This window comes from Cyrtonyx montezumae, unplaced genomic scaffold (assembly GCF_038088225.1).
Source record: "Cyrtonyx montezumae isolate F1298 unplaced genomic scaffold, pur_monq_1.0 scaffold_4, whole genome shotgun sequence".
Lineage (NCBI taxonomy): Eukaryota > Metazoa > Chordata > Aves > Galliformes > Odontophoridae > Cyrtonyx > Cyrtonyx montezumae.
In genome coordinates this window covers 11,828,309-11,845,141 of record NW_027072045.1, presented here as the reverse complement: position 1 = coordinate 11,845,141, position 16,833 = coordinate 11,828,309, and the positions used below count along the sequence as shown (strand labels likewise).

The following is a 16,833-nucleotide window of genomic DNA, read 5'->3' as shown; positions in this document are numbered from 1 at the left end:
CTCCTTCCTCTGCTGCTGTGATGAAGCAGCAGTTCCATTTAGCACTTGCTGCTTCATTGGGTGACATCTCCCTGTGCTTTACTTCAGAAGTTGCAGCAAATTGCTTTTTCTGTACTGACTCAAAAGCCCCAGTAACTATCTAGCCAAGTTTGAAAAGTGTTGTGTGCTTTCTCATGGACTAGAGAGGGAGGGGACTTACAGCACTGCTGTGTGACACTGCCTTTTGCTTTGCCAGCACAGGGAGGGATGAGCCTGGGCTGGGCAGGAGGCTCAGCAACTTGCTGACAAGATCAGGGAGCTCTGTGCCTTGCCAGGGAGCTGCTGTTGTCTCGATTAGTTGCTCTCAGCTGAGTACAGGTCTCTGACCTTCTTCTGCCCTGAAGGCTAGGCTGACACTATAGCATGGGGAGACTTTGTGCCAGGAGCAGAGGCACAGAAACTCTTTGTTCCTTATAAAAGACTGCTGAAATAGAAGAAAAGCTATCTTCCTTCTGACTGTATAGTATTTCTAGGCAGTAAGCAAGGGATCTCAGTGCTGCCTGAAAGAAGAGCTTGTTTTCAGCTACTGCTGCAATTTAGATAAAGCAGGTTCAGGCCTAGTTTATGTTGGCTGGATTTCAGCTGGTGCTGTCCCTTTTAATTCTGTCAACCCCTGTCCTGTTGCAGCCTGGGAATTGAACTTGTCTCATTGCTTTTCAAACTGTTCAATATAGTTCATTCAGTCGGTTTATTAAAAAAAAAAAAACTGTCAGAAGGATCTGTCTTCTCTGTGCCCTGCATCAGTCCATGTGCCATAGGCTCCTCTCAAATGTCATGGATGGACATTTGTACTTGTGTGTTTGCATTTATAAATGCATGAGTTACTTCAGCCTATATACTGCATGTGGACTCCCTGGATGAGGGAGGAAAGAAACAGGAGTGGAGATCCAAAGAAGTTGTGACGCATCTTGGTACAAGGCTGCTGCGATGGTGGAAGGACAGCCAGCAGGCTCTATGCCTTGGGAACCCCAGGATGCTGGCTCCTGGCAGATGTTTATCAGGAGAGGTCATAGTTCAGGATCAGAATCAGTCTTGCTTATTTTCTGCCCGAAGTTGAGGGAAGCCAGAAAGGAGAAGGAGCTACAGAAGGGTGAGGAGCATGTGTGCTGGGGACCAGAAGAGTGGTTCTGACTGCTGGGGTGAGGAAGAAAGGCAGGAGCTGCACATGTTCCATCCAGGCTTGGACAAAGGCTCCATCCCTGTGCTGTGGGAGGAGTGCATGACAAAGGACAAGGCTCAGGGAATGCAGAAAACCCCCTCCTGCTGATGTGAGGTCCTCTGGCCTCTCACATATGAGGTTTTGTCCCTCTTAGCCTTTTCTGGGAAACGGAAGCAGCCACTCTAATAGTTAAAGGCTTCTGCATAGAATAGTGCTGCCTCCCCCTGTCAAGGAGCTGAAAGCCACAAATCAGGGATTGTTTTGCAGTCACGGGAGCATCCTCTTTTTCTGCCTGTGTGCAATCATTTGGGGTGCACAGAGGATAGAGTGAAGGTTGCACAAACCAAGTAGGCTTGTGAAAAGGACTCATTTTTTCCTTGACAGCTGCCAGCCTATGTTAGATGAAACTTCAGAAGAGGGCAGGCAGAGCTGGAAGTTGATTTTGCTGTTACGTGTATCCTTCTTACACTTTCTATTGAAGATCTGTGAAGCAAGTGGTACTCGTGTGTTCTGCTTAACCTGCTCTGCACTCTGTACACTGAGCTTATTACAGACCATCTTCTGACAGCTTTACATGCAGAGAACCTTTACAGCAGTCTGCTCAGCCAGGAGGCAGCAAACGGGCACAGCAGGGAAAGCGTTTTGTTCTTGGTGGGGAAGGGAACTGGGAGTGTGTTCAGAGACTGCAGGCAGCCCGGAGCCTGTGGGAAGTGGACTCTTCCTTGAAAAGTTGAGGCTTAAAGAAATCACCTTGGAACATGCAGGATGGAGCTTCAGAAGGTGATCTGGAAACAGGCTGATCATTTTGCATTTGATCCGTAATTAGAACTCTTGGACAGAGTTTGTGTTTCTCTTACATTACTGTAATGAGCTTGTGGAACTCATCTAATATTTCTAATACTTCATATAAATGCGTGTGAATATGAAGTTCCTCTGCTTCCTGCCTTTCAGCCTCCTGCTTTGCTGTATTAAAGCAGAGGTTTGACTCATGAAAGCTTTAAATTCCTGAATACAACACTCTGGTGCTTTCTAAGCCATCCCATCCTTTTCCAGTATAACACTCGTAACAAGTGTTATGGTAACTGTGTACGCTTTTCTGAGAGATTGACGTGATGACTGTACAGGCGTTTTTGCATAGGCCATCATCTCTTTCCTGCCCTTTCTGTTGTGTAATTTTTGCTTAAATAGAGATCTTAGAGCAATCTTGCAGTCTGTGTGTGAGACCTCTGTGCCATGGAAGCTGAGCATTAGAGCTGTGCGTGTCATGTTTGGGTCCTTCAGAGGGAGAGGATACTGCCTTAGATTTTAGAATCGTTAGGTGTTCCTCAACAGAAATCCCTGAAGTACTTAGGGCTGATCACAAGTGGCAGCAGTCTTGCAGTGCTCCTGTGTTCATCTAAGTGTATGCTCATCTTGAGGGCTTCCACCTGCATGAGCTTGTAAAAGATTCTACCACACCAAGGGCATTTTTCTCATGCTATGTTCCTCCTCCCTCGCAGAGGACACCTGAGAGGTTGTAAAACACACATCTCACTCAGATGAGAAATGGAGAAAGCTGGTGCCAGAGCTGGTAGGGTCCATCTCCTGGTTAAAAATAAGTGCATGAGGGGTGGGCTCTGGGAGGCTGCTGCTAAAGGGCTTCTGGGCTTCTTGCAGGCAGGAATTGGTGTGATGCAGAGGAGGAGGCTTTATTTTCCTAGCTGGGACTCTCCTGCCCAGGCTCAAGGCTTGACATGTGCATCAGTCCTGCACTCCAGGGGCTGCTTGCCTGGGAGATGTGAGAGACAGGCTGCAGGTATCCCACTCCTGCTGGAGAAAGGGAGAGCACAACAGCCACACAGCACCTAGGGCAGATGGTCTTGGGTGACGAGGTATAGAGAAGTAAGAGCTTGGAGCAGGAGAGTTCTGTAGGGCTGTGAAAGAGCAGCTCACATGCATGTTTTTCTTTCTCATTACAATGCCATATGTTCTCTCCTTGAAGGTGGTGCCATGCAGATAAATCAGTGGACAGGTGAGAGTTGTGCTGTTCCAGAAGCACCAGTGGAAGAAGGTAGTGCTTCTGTGCAAGGCAGTGTTTCTGTGGCAAGGTGACTGCATGCTGCAGGAGACTGTAAGGAGCAACGGGCAGCTTAGAGCTGGAAGAGGTTGCAGGAAGGAAGAAGAGAAGGGCTGAAAGGAGTCAGAGAGAGGACAGGGGTCCCCAGGCTCCTGGAGGGTGGGAGTGTGCCCTGGGCATGGGAGTCACTTGCTAAGAGCCTGCGTGGGAAATTCTCAGAGGCTATAGTAATGGAAACTGTGTGTGTAGAGCTGCACAGGGAGAGGGAGCCAGGCACACAGATGCAGAGCGGGTGGGAAAGAACTGTCCTGGAAAACAGAAGGGGTAGAGGAGGCCCAGAAGCACGCTGGTTGTTGCGTGATAGCACTTTAGCAACTAAATTACTACACTCTCCAGTGTCACATAAGGCATCTGGGATCTACACTGTGATATAAAAACCCCGTGTTCATAATTCCATCAGGGGAAGCTATGACACGACATATTTGCCACCATCTCAGTGTGAGCCAATGGATGGCAGTTCTAAGCAGCAAGGAGTCATCTTTGTTCTGCTGGGGCCATGGTGGGTCCTACCTCTGGCCCCTGCACCTGGCTTTCAGTCCAGGACTCTAAAGGGATCCACTAAGTTATATGTAAGTGTATAAGTTGAGTTCTTTTCAGAGGATCACTTATTTTCCATGTTTAATCAAACAACCTGGATTTAAGGAGTAACAAACTATCTTCCACCTGCTGATCAGCTTAAAAAATATATCTGCATCAAACTTCTGTTTTCCAAACTCAGTCTTCAAACTTCAGAGGTCAAGGAGTCCTTACAGTGCTGATAATCTGTTTTTGTCCCCACTCTTTTTTAAAGAACCGTTTGCCTAGGCCCCTTGTTTATAAAAGCCCAATTTGAATCCCTGCAGTGGAGCCATTGTTTAATTGTGCTCTGGGGATTGAATTCTTCCCAAGGCATCTTGTCCGTGCTGCGTGTCTGCAGCAGGCAGCAGCCCCGTGTGAATCTGTGCTGGGGCTGTTCTTGTTTCCCAGACAGAGATAAGGGGCAGCAAAACTGAACTATGTAGCACAAACATGGGAAAAGTGGCTTATTTTTTTAAATGTAATGCAGATTTATTATGGTCTGGCCTCTACTGATTTCTTCTATGTTCTTGAAACAATCTGCTTGAGCTAAAAATGAAATTACTAAGTAGCACTGCCAGCCAGTCCACCCAGATTATATCGCTGTTTTTTTCCTCCTTTACCAATCAATTAGTGCAGTCCCTTGTAGGTAAGGAAAAGAAGCAGACAGAATGGACTTAGCATTAATTTGGTTTTCCCTAGGTTATCTTAATTTAACATGACTGGTAAATGAGTCTGAATAAGCTCTTTCTTCATATAATGTTTTTTTGTTTAATTTTTTTTAAATTTGTGTCTGTAAGATGAGTTGCAATAGCAGAATTGCTTTGAGATTTTTAGACAGTTTTCATGTTTGGTCTCTTATAGCTGCATATTTGCATGCATGGTCATATCCATTAGTAAGCTAATTAGAAATGTATTAAGTAGCTCTGGTGAAAAGCATAGCTAATGCATTTCAGTGTTGGACTCTGTGTCTGCCTCTTGTTTCTTGTAATTAATTCTAGCTGTTCCATCTGTAAAGTGGTACTGAAACACAGCATCAAATGTTACTCGTGACAGATTGCCAGACTACCTTTTTTTTTTTTTTAAAACAAAACCAGACTGAATATTAAAAATGTGTTGGGGAAAATGCACTTACATAATAAATTATCCAAACCATGCATGGGGTAATGGCAATGCAATAAATTACGTGATTTCTGCAGGCATTGGATAAGCTGCATTCAATTTAAATGTCTGGCTGCATCACTGTCATGCTGGTCAGGAGCTCACCGGGGCCTTCGTAGCATTCCTGCACCCGAAAGCTTTGGACTCAAAATCTTTCTCTGTTTTTCTTTGCCCTCAGCTACAGAATTTCTGAGTACTGCTGCCTTTTTGTTACTGCTGACAGCTCATCTGAGCAATCACTGTTGGACACAACCTGAAAGCTTGTGTAAGTGTTCAAGCTGCTGAGCAGTACAGATAACAGGTCTGGCTTGCATGAGCGATGTGGTCACCTTGCTTGCCTGCCAGCGTACCCACTGCCATGCTCTGCTGTGAATGTATTAGATGTATGTCTTAGACCAAGCTGGTAGAGAAATGCCAGGAGTTGTGCCAAGCACCACAGCAGTTTTAGAGAGCGGTATCTCAGGTCACTGCTGCTGTCATGGGGGACAAGCAGGGTTGTTCCTTTCAACACCATCTCACACAGCTCAGAAAAAAAGGGACCTTGTAACCACAGCCTGGCTTTCTGTGGAGATAAGAGAGGAATGCAGCGACTTGCTTTGGAGGGATATGAGTGCAGCAGAACAGCTGTTTGCCCCAAATCAAGCCATCTTAGTGGCCCAAGAGCAAGCTCAGGCTGTGTGCCAGGCTGGGCATGGACAGAAGAGGTACTCAGAGTTCCCTTTCTGTCTCCTCGCTGATGGAACAGCCTTAGCTCTATGTTTTCCTTCATGCTGTCCCCTTTCATGCACAGGAGGAGATACTTGCTTCCTAGGTACCTAAGCACGTATTTGTGTGCTTTGGGTGCAGGGCAGCAAGTTGATGTGGAGCAATGCCTGGGCCAGAATCAACCTGGGGCAGCTTTGAGATGGAGCTCTCTTAGCTCCCTGTGCTTGTTTTGGTGTGCTGTCCTTTTCTACTTGCTCCCTGCAGTTTTTCAGGAGTGTTGGGACTCCTAAATAGAGTAATAATAGCAGATTTAAAAACAGAAATGGAAAATACAGTGGGAAATAAGCTGTTCCTCTTCAGAGCTAACCTGTGCCTCCTGAGCATAGATTCCTCACTCCACACTGTTTATAAAACATCTTGAGGCCAGGAATATGACTTGTATTTCTTTCTTTAGACATTAACTCTATTTAGTCAAATTAAATGCAGGGGGAATGCACTTCAAGAAAATACATGAGCACCACTGCACAAAGAATTTACTAGTCCACAGTGGGGTGATTCCTCTGAGTTATTTCCCCAGTTCTTGTTATGGAGCAGTTGGGGAGTAAAGCTGAGAGAGATTGAACAGCTGAGTTATGGCCATTGCTGCAGGAAGGAGCTTCACCTGCTTTGTGCAGCCTGTTAAAGAGAACAGATAATGGCATTTTAAAGACTTCAAAATATGGGAGGCTTAACAGAGTAGTGTGATGTAGCTGCGTTATGAATGTTGCTTTTGCATATTAGAATGACACAAGGGCTGCTCTGTGGGGCATTCAGTGACTCCTCATTTCTCTGGAGCTAGAGAGATGTTTTCGATTTGCTGTTATAAAATATGAAGTAAGGCAGTAAGTTTGAAATGAAATGTTGTAATGATTTCCTTGTTGGGCTCTTATGAAATCAATACTCACCTGTGAAGCATTTCAATTTTGCAGCATCAGTGTTCCCTGGCAGAGAAGAATAATTCAGGAGTTTTTGTTAAAACAGTCTTAGAAATTTGTGAGGATAGGTGACATTGCCACATTAGATTTAAATCCCTTTTGCACCCACAGACTGATCACTGCCCTGTTTGATGATAGAGAAGTGCTGGGTCAGTAGCAGCCCCACAGCTACCATGGAAAGCTGTCTTACCTTCTCCTGGGTTCAAGGCTCAAATGCTGCAGAGATTGTGAAGTTTCAAGTTTACTAACCCAAGATAATTTGTGAAGGTACATTCTTATCTGAAAAGAGAGTTGTAGTTTGTCTTAACCCTAGCAATTGCTTTGGGGTACAGATGGCATTGTGGACACCAGCATGCTCAGACTGAATCACTGTCTCATGGACTTGAGCTGCTTCTTATAATCTTTTTATTTTACATCAAACTTTTCTCTAATGTGTATTAAAATACCCATTTTCATGTCTCCTTTTTTGCGTTTCTCATCTGTGAGTAGCTTCCAGCTATGAGTGTAGGTGTCTCACTTGATCTCTGCAGTAAGGGAGGCTGTAGACCTGTACTGATGCTGTGATCACTGTAAGCCCTGCTCCCATCCTGTGTTCTCAGCAGTGCAGAACAGCTCCCATATATTAATCTGGAGATGGAAGATTGCTTCTACAGACAGTCCACGTGGTGTGGGAAAAGTGGGAACACTGTAGGCGCATCTCAGAGTAGTGTATTGCTCCTCAAAAGGTGTTTCTGCTGTACCTGGGGTGAGTGCATGCATCCTGTGCTGCCTCTTTTCTTGTTTTTATAGAAATATATATTACAGAATCATAGAATGGAATAGGTTGGAGGGGATCCTAAAAGTCACCTAGTTCCTGCCCTGTGGTGGGCTGGGTGCCCCATACCAGATTCAGGGCCCAGGGCTCCATCCAACCCAGCATTGATACCTCTGGGGATGGGGTACCCACCACTCTGGACAGCAATGACAGGGCCTCATCTCCCTCTGAGCGATGGATTTCTTCCTGACATCTAACCTAAATCTCCCCTCTTTTAGTTTAAAGCCATTCCCCTTCACTCTATCACTGTTAGATCATGTGATAAGTCAGTCTCCCTCCTCCTTACCTTCAAGTACTGGAAGGCCATATTGAGGTCACCCTGGAGCCTTCTCTTCTTCAGGCTAAACAAGCCCAACTCCCTCAGCCAGTCTTCCTAGGAGAGGTACTCCAGCCCTCTGAGCATCCTTGTGGCTCTCTGGATCTGCTCCAGCAGCTCCACAAACATGTACAACACGTAGGAAATATTAGCATGTTTTACATGTCTTTGAGGGTTTAGCCAACGTTGTATGTTCTAACTCAGCATTCATCAAAACCAGAAATGTAGCTGTAGATTTATGTTTATAAAAGCATCAGCACTTTTGGTTAAGACATTATAAAGATCTTGGTTGTTTTGTTTTGCAAGGCAAGTGTGAGAGGTGGGAACAGAGGATCTGAATCTCAGTTTCTGGCGTGAGTGCAAGTGGCTATATAGTGCTTTGTTCCTGCAATTCCTCAATTCAACCCCTGCAGCTTGAGCTCTCCTCCATGCTGCAATGGTCTCTATGCAGGGGCTGATCTTTCATTCTGGGTGGGTTACAATGCAACAAGTGTAGAGCTGAGTTTCAGGCTGTAATTCTGATTTTTCTGCACTCACAGATTTTAATTGGGCTCCATCTTAGTTGCAGGGTTGTTTTTTTTTTTTGGAGGGGGGGTTGTGATTTAATCAAGTAGGCAGTGTGAATTTTGTGCCATTCGTGTGTCTGCAAGAGAGAGAGAGATTTTCTAAGTGTTCAGTGTTCACATAGACATAAACAGGTGGATTTCCAGCAGAGACATTTGCATTTGAAAACCTGCTCTAAGCGGGCTGGGATTTCCCAGGAGAAGCAGCAGCAGCAGTGAAATGCAGCGATCGATCAGCATAGAATTGTGTGAGCATTTGATGGGTAAAATGTTGTGGTATAGAGACAGGAGCCAAGAATAAGTTCTTTGTGGTTTTGTTTCTTTCCTGAAAACTGTGACTGAGGGGCTTTTACCATTTGAAAAATAAAACTAATCAGCCACGTTTTGGCTAACCTGGAGATTATCAACAAGATCCTTGGCAGCTCTGCTGGTTTTGTCTATTTGTTTAATCCAATTTTGATATAAGAAAACTTTGAGATCATATTTTTCATTCGTATTTTTCATGTCCTAGCTCTAAAAGCAGAGTAATGCTGTGAGCCGCTCCTTTCAGTCACAGAACTGGAAGCGTGTAATTCACTGTGCATACAGATAAACTTCTTTCTTTAAGCATTTCCATTCGCCGTGTTTCTGTTATATCTTAGTTCTAACAAAGGAAAACGTTCCCTTACTTATCTCAACACTTCTGTCTCATGCCTCGTTTTTGGGGCCGTGCTCCTTATGGAATTTGGAGTTATTTTAATTCTTGATTAATCTATTGATACCTCTGAGAAATTTGTCTGAAAACCTGTATATAATAAGCATTCAAACCAATGCCAATGGTGACACCTGGTGGAGGAATCATGACTTGCCCAAGATGCTGTGGTTTAAACCCACAGACATGCAGGCATGAGTTAGCTTGTCAGTGAGGTGACCTTTCAGATTCACTGCACTGCAGCCAGAGTGAAAACACTCATGTCTGGTTGCTTTGTTTTGTGCAGGTTTCAGATGCAGGGGTTGGGGGCAGTGCTATACACAGGAGCTCTGCTGTGCTGCTGGCTTGAAGGGGGGATGTGGGCTTATCCGAGAAGGGATTGTCTTTGTGAGGAGAGGAAAAGAGTCACAGTTGTGACAAAGGAAAAATAATTTCTGTCTCTTTATTTAGGTGGAGTCCATTCTGACTTAGTATGAAATTTATGACCTACTGGTTTCCTCATTGTTTAGGGAAGAAGGAACACGTTATTTATAATTCTTCATCAGAGCCACCAGACAATTGTCTGGAAAGTGACTGACTTAGAATGTTACAAGTTGGGTAGCAGACTGGAGTTTTTCATTAGGTATAGCAAAGTATTCTTTAAGTCTAATTTACATTTCCAGATCTGTTTTCTTTGGCAATTCGGAGTAGCAAATCAAGTATAAATTATTGTCACATAGCCATCCCATGTGGCCCATGGGCTATTTGTGCCCTCTCACAAAATGAAACTAACAGTAAGTTAGAGGGGGCTAATTTAACTTGATGGTACTAATACCTAATAATTTTTTTTTGCTGCAGGACTAACTCATGTTTGGCCACCGTGAGCAGGCTTTGCTGGTCCTGACCAGAAGTCCCCACCTGACAGTAGTCAGGAACAGATAGTTGTTAACAGAAGCATTATTCTGGCATATTTTTTGGACTAAATATTTATTGTCTGTCTTCCTTGTAGAAAACACCTTCTGCAGTGGTGACCATGTATCGTGGCACAGCCCTTTGGACAACAGTGAGTCCAGAATCCAGCATATGTTGCTGACAGAAGACCCTCAGATGCAGCCAGTGCAGACTCCTTTTGGGGTTGTTACTTTCCTACAGGTATGACACAGCAGTGGTGGCTCTGGCACCTCTCAGACGTGGGAAGCACATAACACTGCATTTTGTTTAGCTTTGATAAGTCAGGTGCTTATTCTCTTGTGTTCTCTCTGTCTTGCTTGATTACTGTGGATCTCATCTTTGAGTTGTTATTCTAGAGATATTTAGTAAGGGTTTTACTGGGATTGAGCAGTGGCACGTTCATTTCTCAGTGAAGGAGCCTACCTCGTGCAGAAAAGGTTTACATCCTGAAATGGACCTGCAACTGAGTATTACCTTTATTACAGTGGATTAAACATAGCTTGCAATGTAAAAATTCTTTAGAGGCTCTGAGAGTTTACCTGTAGTGATCTACCATCTAAGAAAGGTTCAGGTTTGCTTTGCAAAAGAGACATTCCCTGTATGTTAACCTTACTCTTCAATGAGCAGAGCTTCCTTGTCTAAACAGATTTGTTTGCTGTCAGAGACTCTTATTTTCTCAAGTGGTGTCCCTTGGATAAGGGCTACTTTTAATACTTCTACTAACCATCATGATAGAACTAACATAGCTCCTCCTGCTCTTTAGAAAAGTTCCTGCCACACGGGAGAACACGTTTTATTTTACAGTTTAAGCTTCAGGTTGCTTCCATTTGTCCTTGGCTGTAGTTGCAATACATAAGAGGAAGCTCCAGTAACATAGACCTGCACAAAGCAACTGCTATGCAAGGGCAAAGGCTTTCCTGAACCTTCTCATTTGCCCAGAAGTCTTGTGTTTTATCAACAGGAAAGAGATGGGTGTAGGGTTAATAAGTAAAAGGTGAACTGTGGTGTCTGGAAGCAAAAATAGTGAGTCAGGCTAGGCAGGATGATTCCTGGCTGACTTCCCCAGTTAGCGTTGCATTAGACTGCTTCCCTTCTTTAGTACCCAGCTGCTTGGGATCAAAGAGCAGCGAGCTTGTTGCATCCTGAGGTTTTTGGACTCTAATCTTCCCACAGTACGTATGATTATCTTGATTTCCCTTTTGTTTGTTTGATGCTCGTTGTTAAGGATTTATTTTGACCAATGAGAATGAATGGTTCCAAAAAGTAAAGAATAAACATGGAATAATTTCCTGTTTAGAGTCTCACAGTTTGTATGCAATTAGTGAGTAAAGGCCCAGGGAGGGGTGTGCTGAACTGAGGGTGATTCAGGCTGTGTGGAGGAAGCCTGAGACGGGCCTGGGGATGGAATGTGTTCTCAGGGCTAGGTCCTGAAAGGCTCAGCCCTGCGTGGGGCAGAGGGGAGTTAGGGTGTGCAGAACTGGATGCGTGCTGATGTGGGTAGTTTTCCACACAGGTTTCTGTCTGTGCACGTTTGTGTTAAGGCACGTCATGTAGTTTTGGTTACTGCTGTGCTGAACTTAGTTTTCAGTTTTCCTCTTCTCTGACAGTATAGCAGCTGAACAGATTCTGACCGAAAATTCAATGTCATTGGAAAAGGTTAGTGTCTTGAGAGAGAAAATATAAGTTCATGTCTAAAGTTGTGGTGGTTTTTTTTGTTGTTGTTGTTTGTTTGTTTGTTTGTCTTGGAGGATGAATCATTGTGCTTCAAGGCACAAGCCAGTGGCTGATGGATCATGGGGAAAAAAACCAACAAAAAACGGTTGCCTTCATTTGAAGTATCCGATCTCAGCTGCTGTGAGAAGGATGTCTGGTATTGCTCAGTGAGGCAGATCCCTACCTGAAAAGCAAATGCATCTTACCTTGCACAGGAAGGCAGAAGTCTGCAGTTGCCTGCCCTGAAGTGGATTATGGAATGTGTTAGCAACCTTACTTTATGGTGGTGGTAAGATTAAACCAGTCAGCAAACAGAGGTGGTCAAGAATTTATGAACACCAAAGCATTCATTTATGGCAGTGTGTCTTTTACCTGTTCGAAATTGCTGGTTTGTTATCACATTTGCTCCTAGCAATAGGCCAACAGCGCTGTGTTTGGCATGTGCTTAGAGCCTGACCTGTCCTGGCTTGGTCTGTCTCATGTGGACTAGGTTGATGTGTGAGCACAGACCAGTGGATCTTCAGTACACTCTGATTTCTTCACCAGGCATTCCTCATATTTAGGTTTACATACTTCATGCAAGACTAAATGTTATGTCTCAGGACACTTCAGATGGCGTGTTGAGAGCTTGCCAGAATCTCCTTGTTGTTTCAGGCTCCATTTGTCCTCAGTTATCTACTTAGTTGAAAGAGATGGTGCTTCTCTCTATCTACACAGTTTGACCCAGAATCGTGTGGCCCATGTTCCCTACAGTTCTCCCACAGTTTCTGTTCAGTTTATTTCTGTTTTTATTTATTTCAGATTGTCGGTGTTTGCACTGAGGAACTGCATGCAGCTCAGCAGTGGAATGGGCAAGGGATCCTGGAGCTGCTTCGGACTGTCCCAGTGTAAGTGCTCATATAGCTCCAGACAGAGGAGTATTTTGACAGAGAACAATTCAGTTGTTTGTTTTTATTAACGATCTCTAACTTGTTGATGGAGCTTACGCTGTAGCCAGAGATGGGAATTCATTGCAAATCTGTTCTCACGCACAGACACTTAGATGGCAAATTAATACATGTGGAAATCCACATGTTCAGGGTGGAAATGAATGAGCTCTTGAAAGCTTAATTTCCTTCCTCTTACGCCTGCAGCATATTCTCATTGGTTCTTCCTGCAAGAGCCAGGGCAACTCTGACTGATGACCTCTCTGTAGTTATAAAGGGAAGAGAGTGAGAGTCTGCTTTACCATGTCTTGGACAGCTTGGGTGCTGTCTGAAAGTGGGGAAATCAATCTCCAAGGGGCCCCACTTGACGGACCAATTTGCAGAAGGAGGAGTATTTGTGATAGTGTAGTTCGTTCTGTGTTATCTCCCCTGGCAAAACAAGGATAGTGTTCTGTTAAGGAGGAGATAAAGTACCAACATATCACGTAAAATTTAAAATCTATTTGCTGTCAGATTGCAACTAAACTTTTTTGACTTGTGGATGTGTGGTTTAAATGTTTTTCTTTATATTTTGAGGAGTTTATTGCAATGTGATAGTAGCTCAAAAGATTTTAAAGAAAATGAATTTTGGATATGTATACTTTCAACAGGCTGCCACAATGTGCTGTAATTGATTGACAGTTTGGAGGAGTACAGCCTTTGCTGCTGGATTTCTTAAACTTGAACTTCTCCCAGTTAGGTACAAGTGCAGATAATGTGTGCAAACACTCTAGAGAAGAGAGAATTTGTCCAGCTGCAAACTTTATTTCTGGGACCCCAAGGCAATAAACAGTCTGCAGCTCCCTTAACTCTTGTGTCAATATAGACATAGCACCCTTCTCCCAGTCTGTTCTCATATTGTTTCTTTTGCTTTTGTTCTGTGCTGCAAGCACCTTTCTAAGAATAAAATGAAATTCAGAAATGTGCCAGATTCAAAGAGAAAGCTACAAGCTGCTCATGTGGAGTCAGGGTGAAAGAGATCGCATCCCAGAGAGGAACTGAAACAGATGGCACTTCTGCAGTTAACAGCTTCCAATGTGATGTGAAAAAGAGTAGATATCTGTGCATCTGAAAAACCTATAAAACATTAACTTTATTGGTCTGACTGCAAGTGCTTTTGGAGACTGTAACACAGACAGTGCCAGAGGAGGGGGCTTTTAACTGCAGTAACAAAATGTCTCATAAAAAATAAAATAAAATTCTGTGGTGATTTCAAAAGACTTCAAGTGAAAAGTGCAATCTGAGGCTCATTTCTACAGCCTGTGTGCACTGTGACCCAAAGTTAAGTCACCGTGTAGTTCATCTTCACAGTAATCTATCACCTTCGTTGGGAAACATCTTGACTCTTCCAACTTTCATTGCTAATGGAAACAAAGAATTCCCTGAAACATCTGAGTATTCAGGCAAAATGTCTATTGTGAGATATTCATCAGCAATAAGCTTTTTATGGCACTGAGCAAGATTGCTGATCTCAGCAAAAAACAAAGGCCCATTGGGATCCTGCTGCATCTTTGAATAAGTAATAGAGGTATAAATCTTGACCCCATGCCACGCTCATCTTTCATATACTTAGGCTACACTAGACTTCTCAGCCCCATTTCAGTTACCTATTAAACACAGTTCAGTCTTGTATAAGTTAAGTGCATCCATACAAAGGGCAGCCTATGTCAGACTCAGCTGCACTGCAAGACTTGGTGGTGTCAAACACTAGGTGGGTAACAGGTCACCAAGGGCTTTCATTATTAGCACAAGTCTTTGTTTGGTTCATTACCTTTCTTTCTTTCTTTGTAGAGCTGGAGGCCCCTGGCTGATTACAGATATGAGAAGAGGAGAAACAATATTTGAAATTGACCCTCATCTGCAAGTATGTCTTTAGTTAATAAAATACCATGTCTTTTGTAGTAGCCAAGGAGGATTGGTTTAATGGTATAAAATGGTTGTTTTTTTCTGTAAAGGTTCTTTGAACATCTCAATTTTTGTAATAATCTCAGAACAGTCCTAGAGACTTCCTTTGCCCTCTCAGAGGTACTTCAAGAGTACATCCCACTCCAGCTGGATGGTAGCTATAGGAAGACATTTAGAGAAGTTAGAACTAGAAAACAATGTGATATATATGAGACAAATTGGTAAGATTTTGACTGCGTGTTTTAAACTATAAAGAATCTCAAACAGCACCTGATTTAGAGATGGCAGATCAGGATCTTCCTCCTTTGCTTTATATGTGAGGACAAGGAGGAATAGCATGCAGAAAAATTATAATTGATTAATTTTTTTTTCCCCATAGCCAATGTGACAGTGTAGGTCATCCTTGTAGGATGTCATGTGAGGCCAAATAGAATGATCTGAGAAATGATGCCAAGCTGTAAGTATTTCATACTACTGTTAGTAATACATGCAGGAGGATATATTAAACCCTTTCCATCAGAGCTTAGTTTTATTTTCTGAAGTTAAAAGATAAGAATAAGACCTTTCTAGAGGGGTTACTGTCCCATAACCTACTTCCAGTTCATATATCTGGGAGGCAGTTCTGCATCCCTTCAGCAGAGATGGATACTGCAGTATGGGATTCCCAGCAAATCCACTGTAGTTCTGATCTTGTTTCAGCGAATCACTGAGTGTTCCCTTTAACTGAGAACTTATGGCTCAGCCTGGTAGGGCATGTGCATATGTGCACGTTTTGTACAAGCTGTTGTGTTTGCTGCTTGTCTGCGTGTCTGCATCTGATTACCCTCCATTGCCTCACAGCATCTTTTATTTTGAAAGCTTAGGAAGGAAACCAAATTCTACTTTTACTGTTCATAAGGATTTGCTCGTCTAAAATAACATCCCCAGTGTGAGAGAGAAAAAAGTGTTCCACAAATGTCCCACAGTGTGGGAGCGAACACAACTGCAAGTCCTATAAAGTTTTCAGGCTTTTCACAATTTTGCCTGTGTGTCCTCTCCCCTCCTGGAGGGTGTTGTCTGTTCTCCACAACACTGGTGATTCCTGACGATAACAGGGGTTTCTTCAATTTACTGTAAATGAGAAGTAGCTCAGCTTACTGGAATGTGAGTCAGCCAAGACAAGTTAAGGCACATGAAGAGTGCTTCTGCCTCACAGTGTGTCCTGCCACTGATGGCTGCTATGTCTGTGGTCTTTCCGGACTTCCTCACATTAAAACATTCCTATTTTCTGTTCTCTCTTGCCTCTTCAACAATGACTATATGCAGGTGTGTGTGCTGCTCCTTGCTGCTGGGATCCTGTAGACTGCTGCTTTCCAACAAAGAGCCTAAAATCTGCGTGGGGCTGTAGTCAGCCCTCACTGTGCATCTCCTCTGCATTAGTGGGCAAAGGATAACACATCATTCATTCACCTGGCATTTTTAGTGGTGGTGGAGAGTGTGTAGGAGCTGAAAGCCACCACTGTAAGATAGGGGACGTGAAAGGGGAGAGAAAATGGTCGGGTTGCTTGGAGTAGGCAAACACATTGCCAGTCCTGGCAGTGCGTAGAGCTTGTTTTGAGGCTGCATTGTCTCTTGTGGGAACTGTTGAGGCCTAACCCCAGCCCTGGCAGCAGCAGCTGTACTTTCTGTTCGAAGTTGCTGAGAATGGATCCCAACTAAGATGTCATCCCAGGATGTCAGCAATTAACACTGTGGCAGCTCTGGCTATTCTCTGTGCAGCCAGGCTTCCCTGTAGGCCACTCACATTTCCCTGGCAGCATTGTCTCAACATCCCTGTTGGTCCCCAGCTCTGTGCTGATGCGCTGTCTTAGCAGATATCTCAGAAGAGAATAAAGCTGATTTGAATTTCCTGAGTTGCGGTTGCTGCTCTGCGGGTCACGCTGCAGTGCTCTGGCTCATTTAGAAAGGGATCAATGACTTAGAAGAGCCTCAGAGCATCCCTCCCACATGCTGAGAGGAAAATGGGACAGAAACATCCTTTCTTTGAGGAAGGAAAAAGCTGAACCTCCTTTGCCCTAAGCTCCTCCTGCTCTGCTCTGCTGCCCTTTCATGGGAGGAGGAGCAGCCCTTCACCCAGATACAGCTTTACTGATTAAGGATGGGGTGAAGTTACTAAAATCAACTGAATATTAGTTGGGTTTTAGTTTTTGGTTTTTTTTTTCCTCCCTTGGACATCCATCTTTGCAAA

The 16,833-nt window shown here is 43.9% G+C and overlaps 1 protein-coding gene across 3 annotated transcripts in view; it reads left to right on the top strand.

Annotated features, from left to right (window-relative positions):
• Nucleotides 1-16,833, top strand: part of SUFU (SUFU negative regulator of hedgehog signaling) — an 85,581-nt gene that overhangs the window by 31,887 nt on the left and 36,861 nt on the right. For 2 of the 3 annotated variants that reach the window (XM_065747034.1, XM_065747033.1), the window contains exons 4-6: nucleotides 10,082-10,224; nucleotides 12,538-12,623; nucleotides 14,493-14,565. In XM_065747034.1, coding sequence (XP_065603106.1) covers nucleotides 10,082-10,224; nucleotides 12,538-12,623; nucleotides 14,493-14,565 — 302 coding nt within the window. Of the gene's footprint in view, nucleotides 1-3,179; nucleotides 3,210-10,081; nucleotides 10,225-12,537; nucleotides 12,624-14,492; nucleotides 14,566-16,833 lie in introns of all 3 variants that reach the window. The other variant, XM_065747032.1, reaches the window with a different exon arrangement.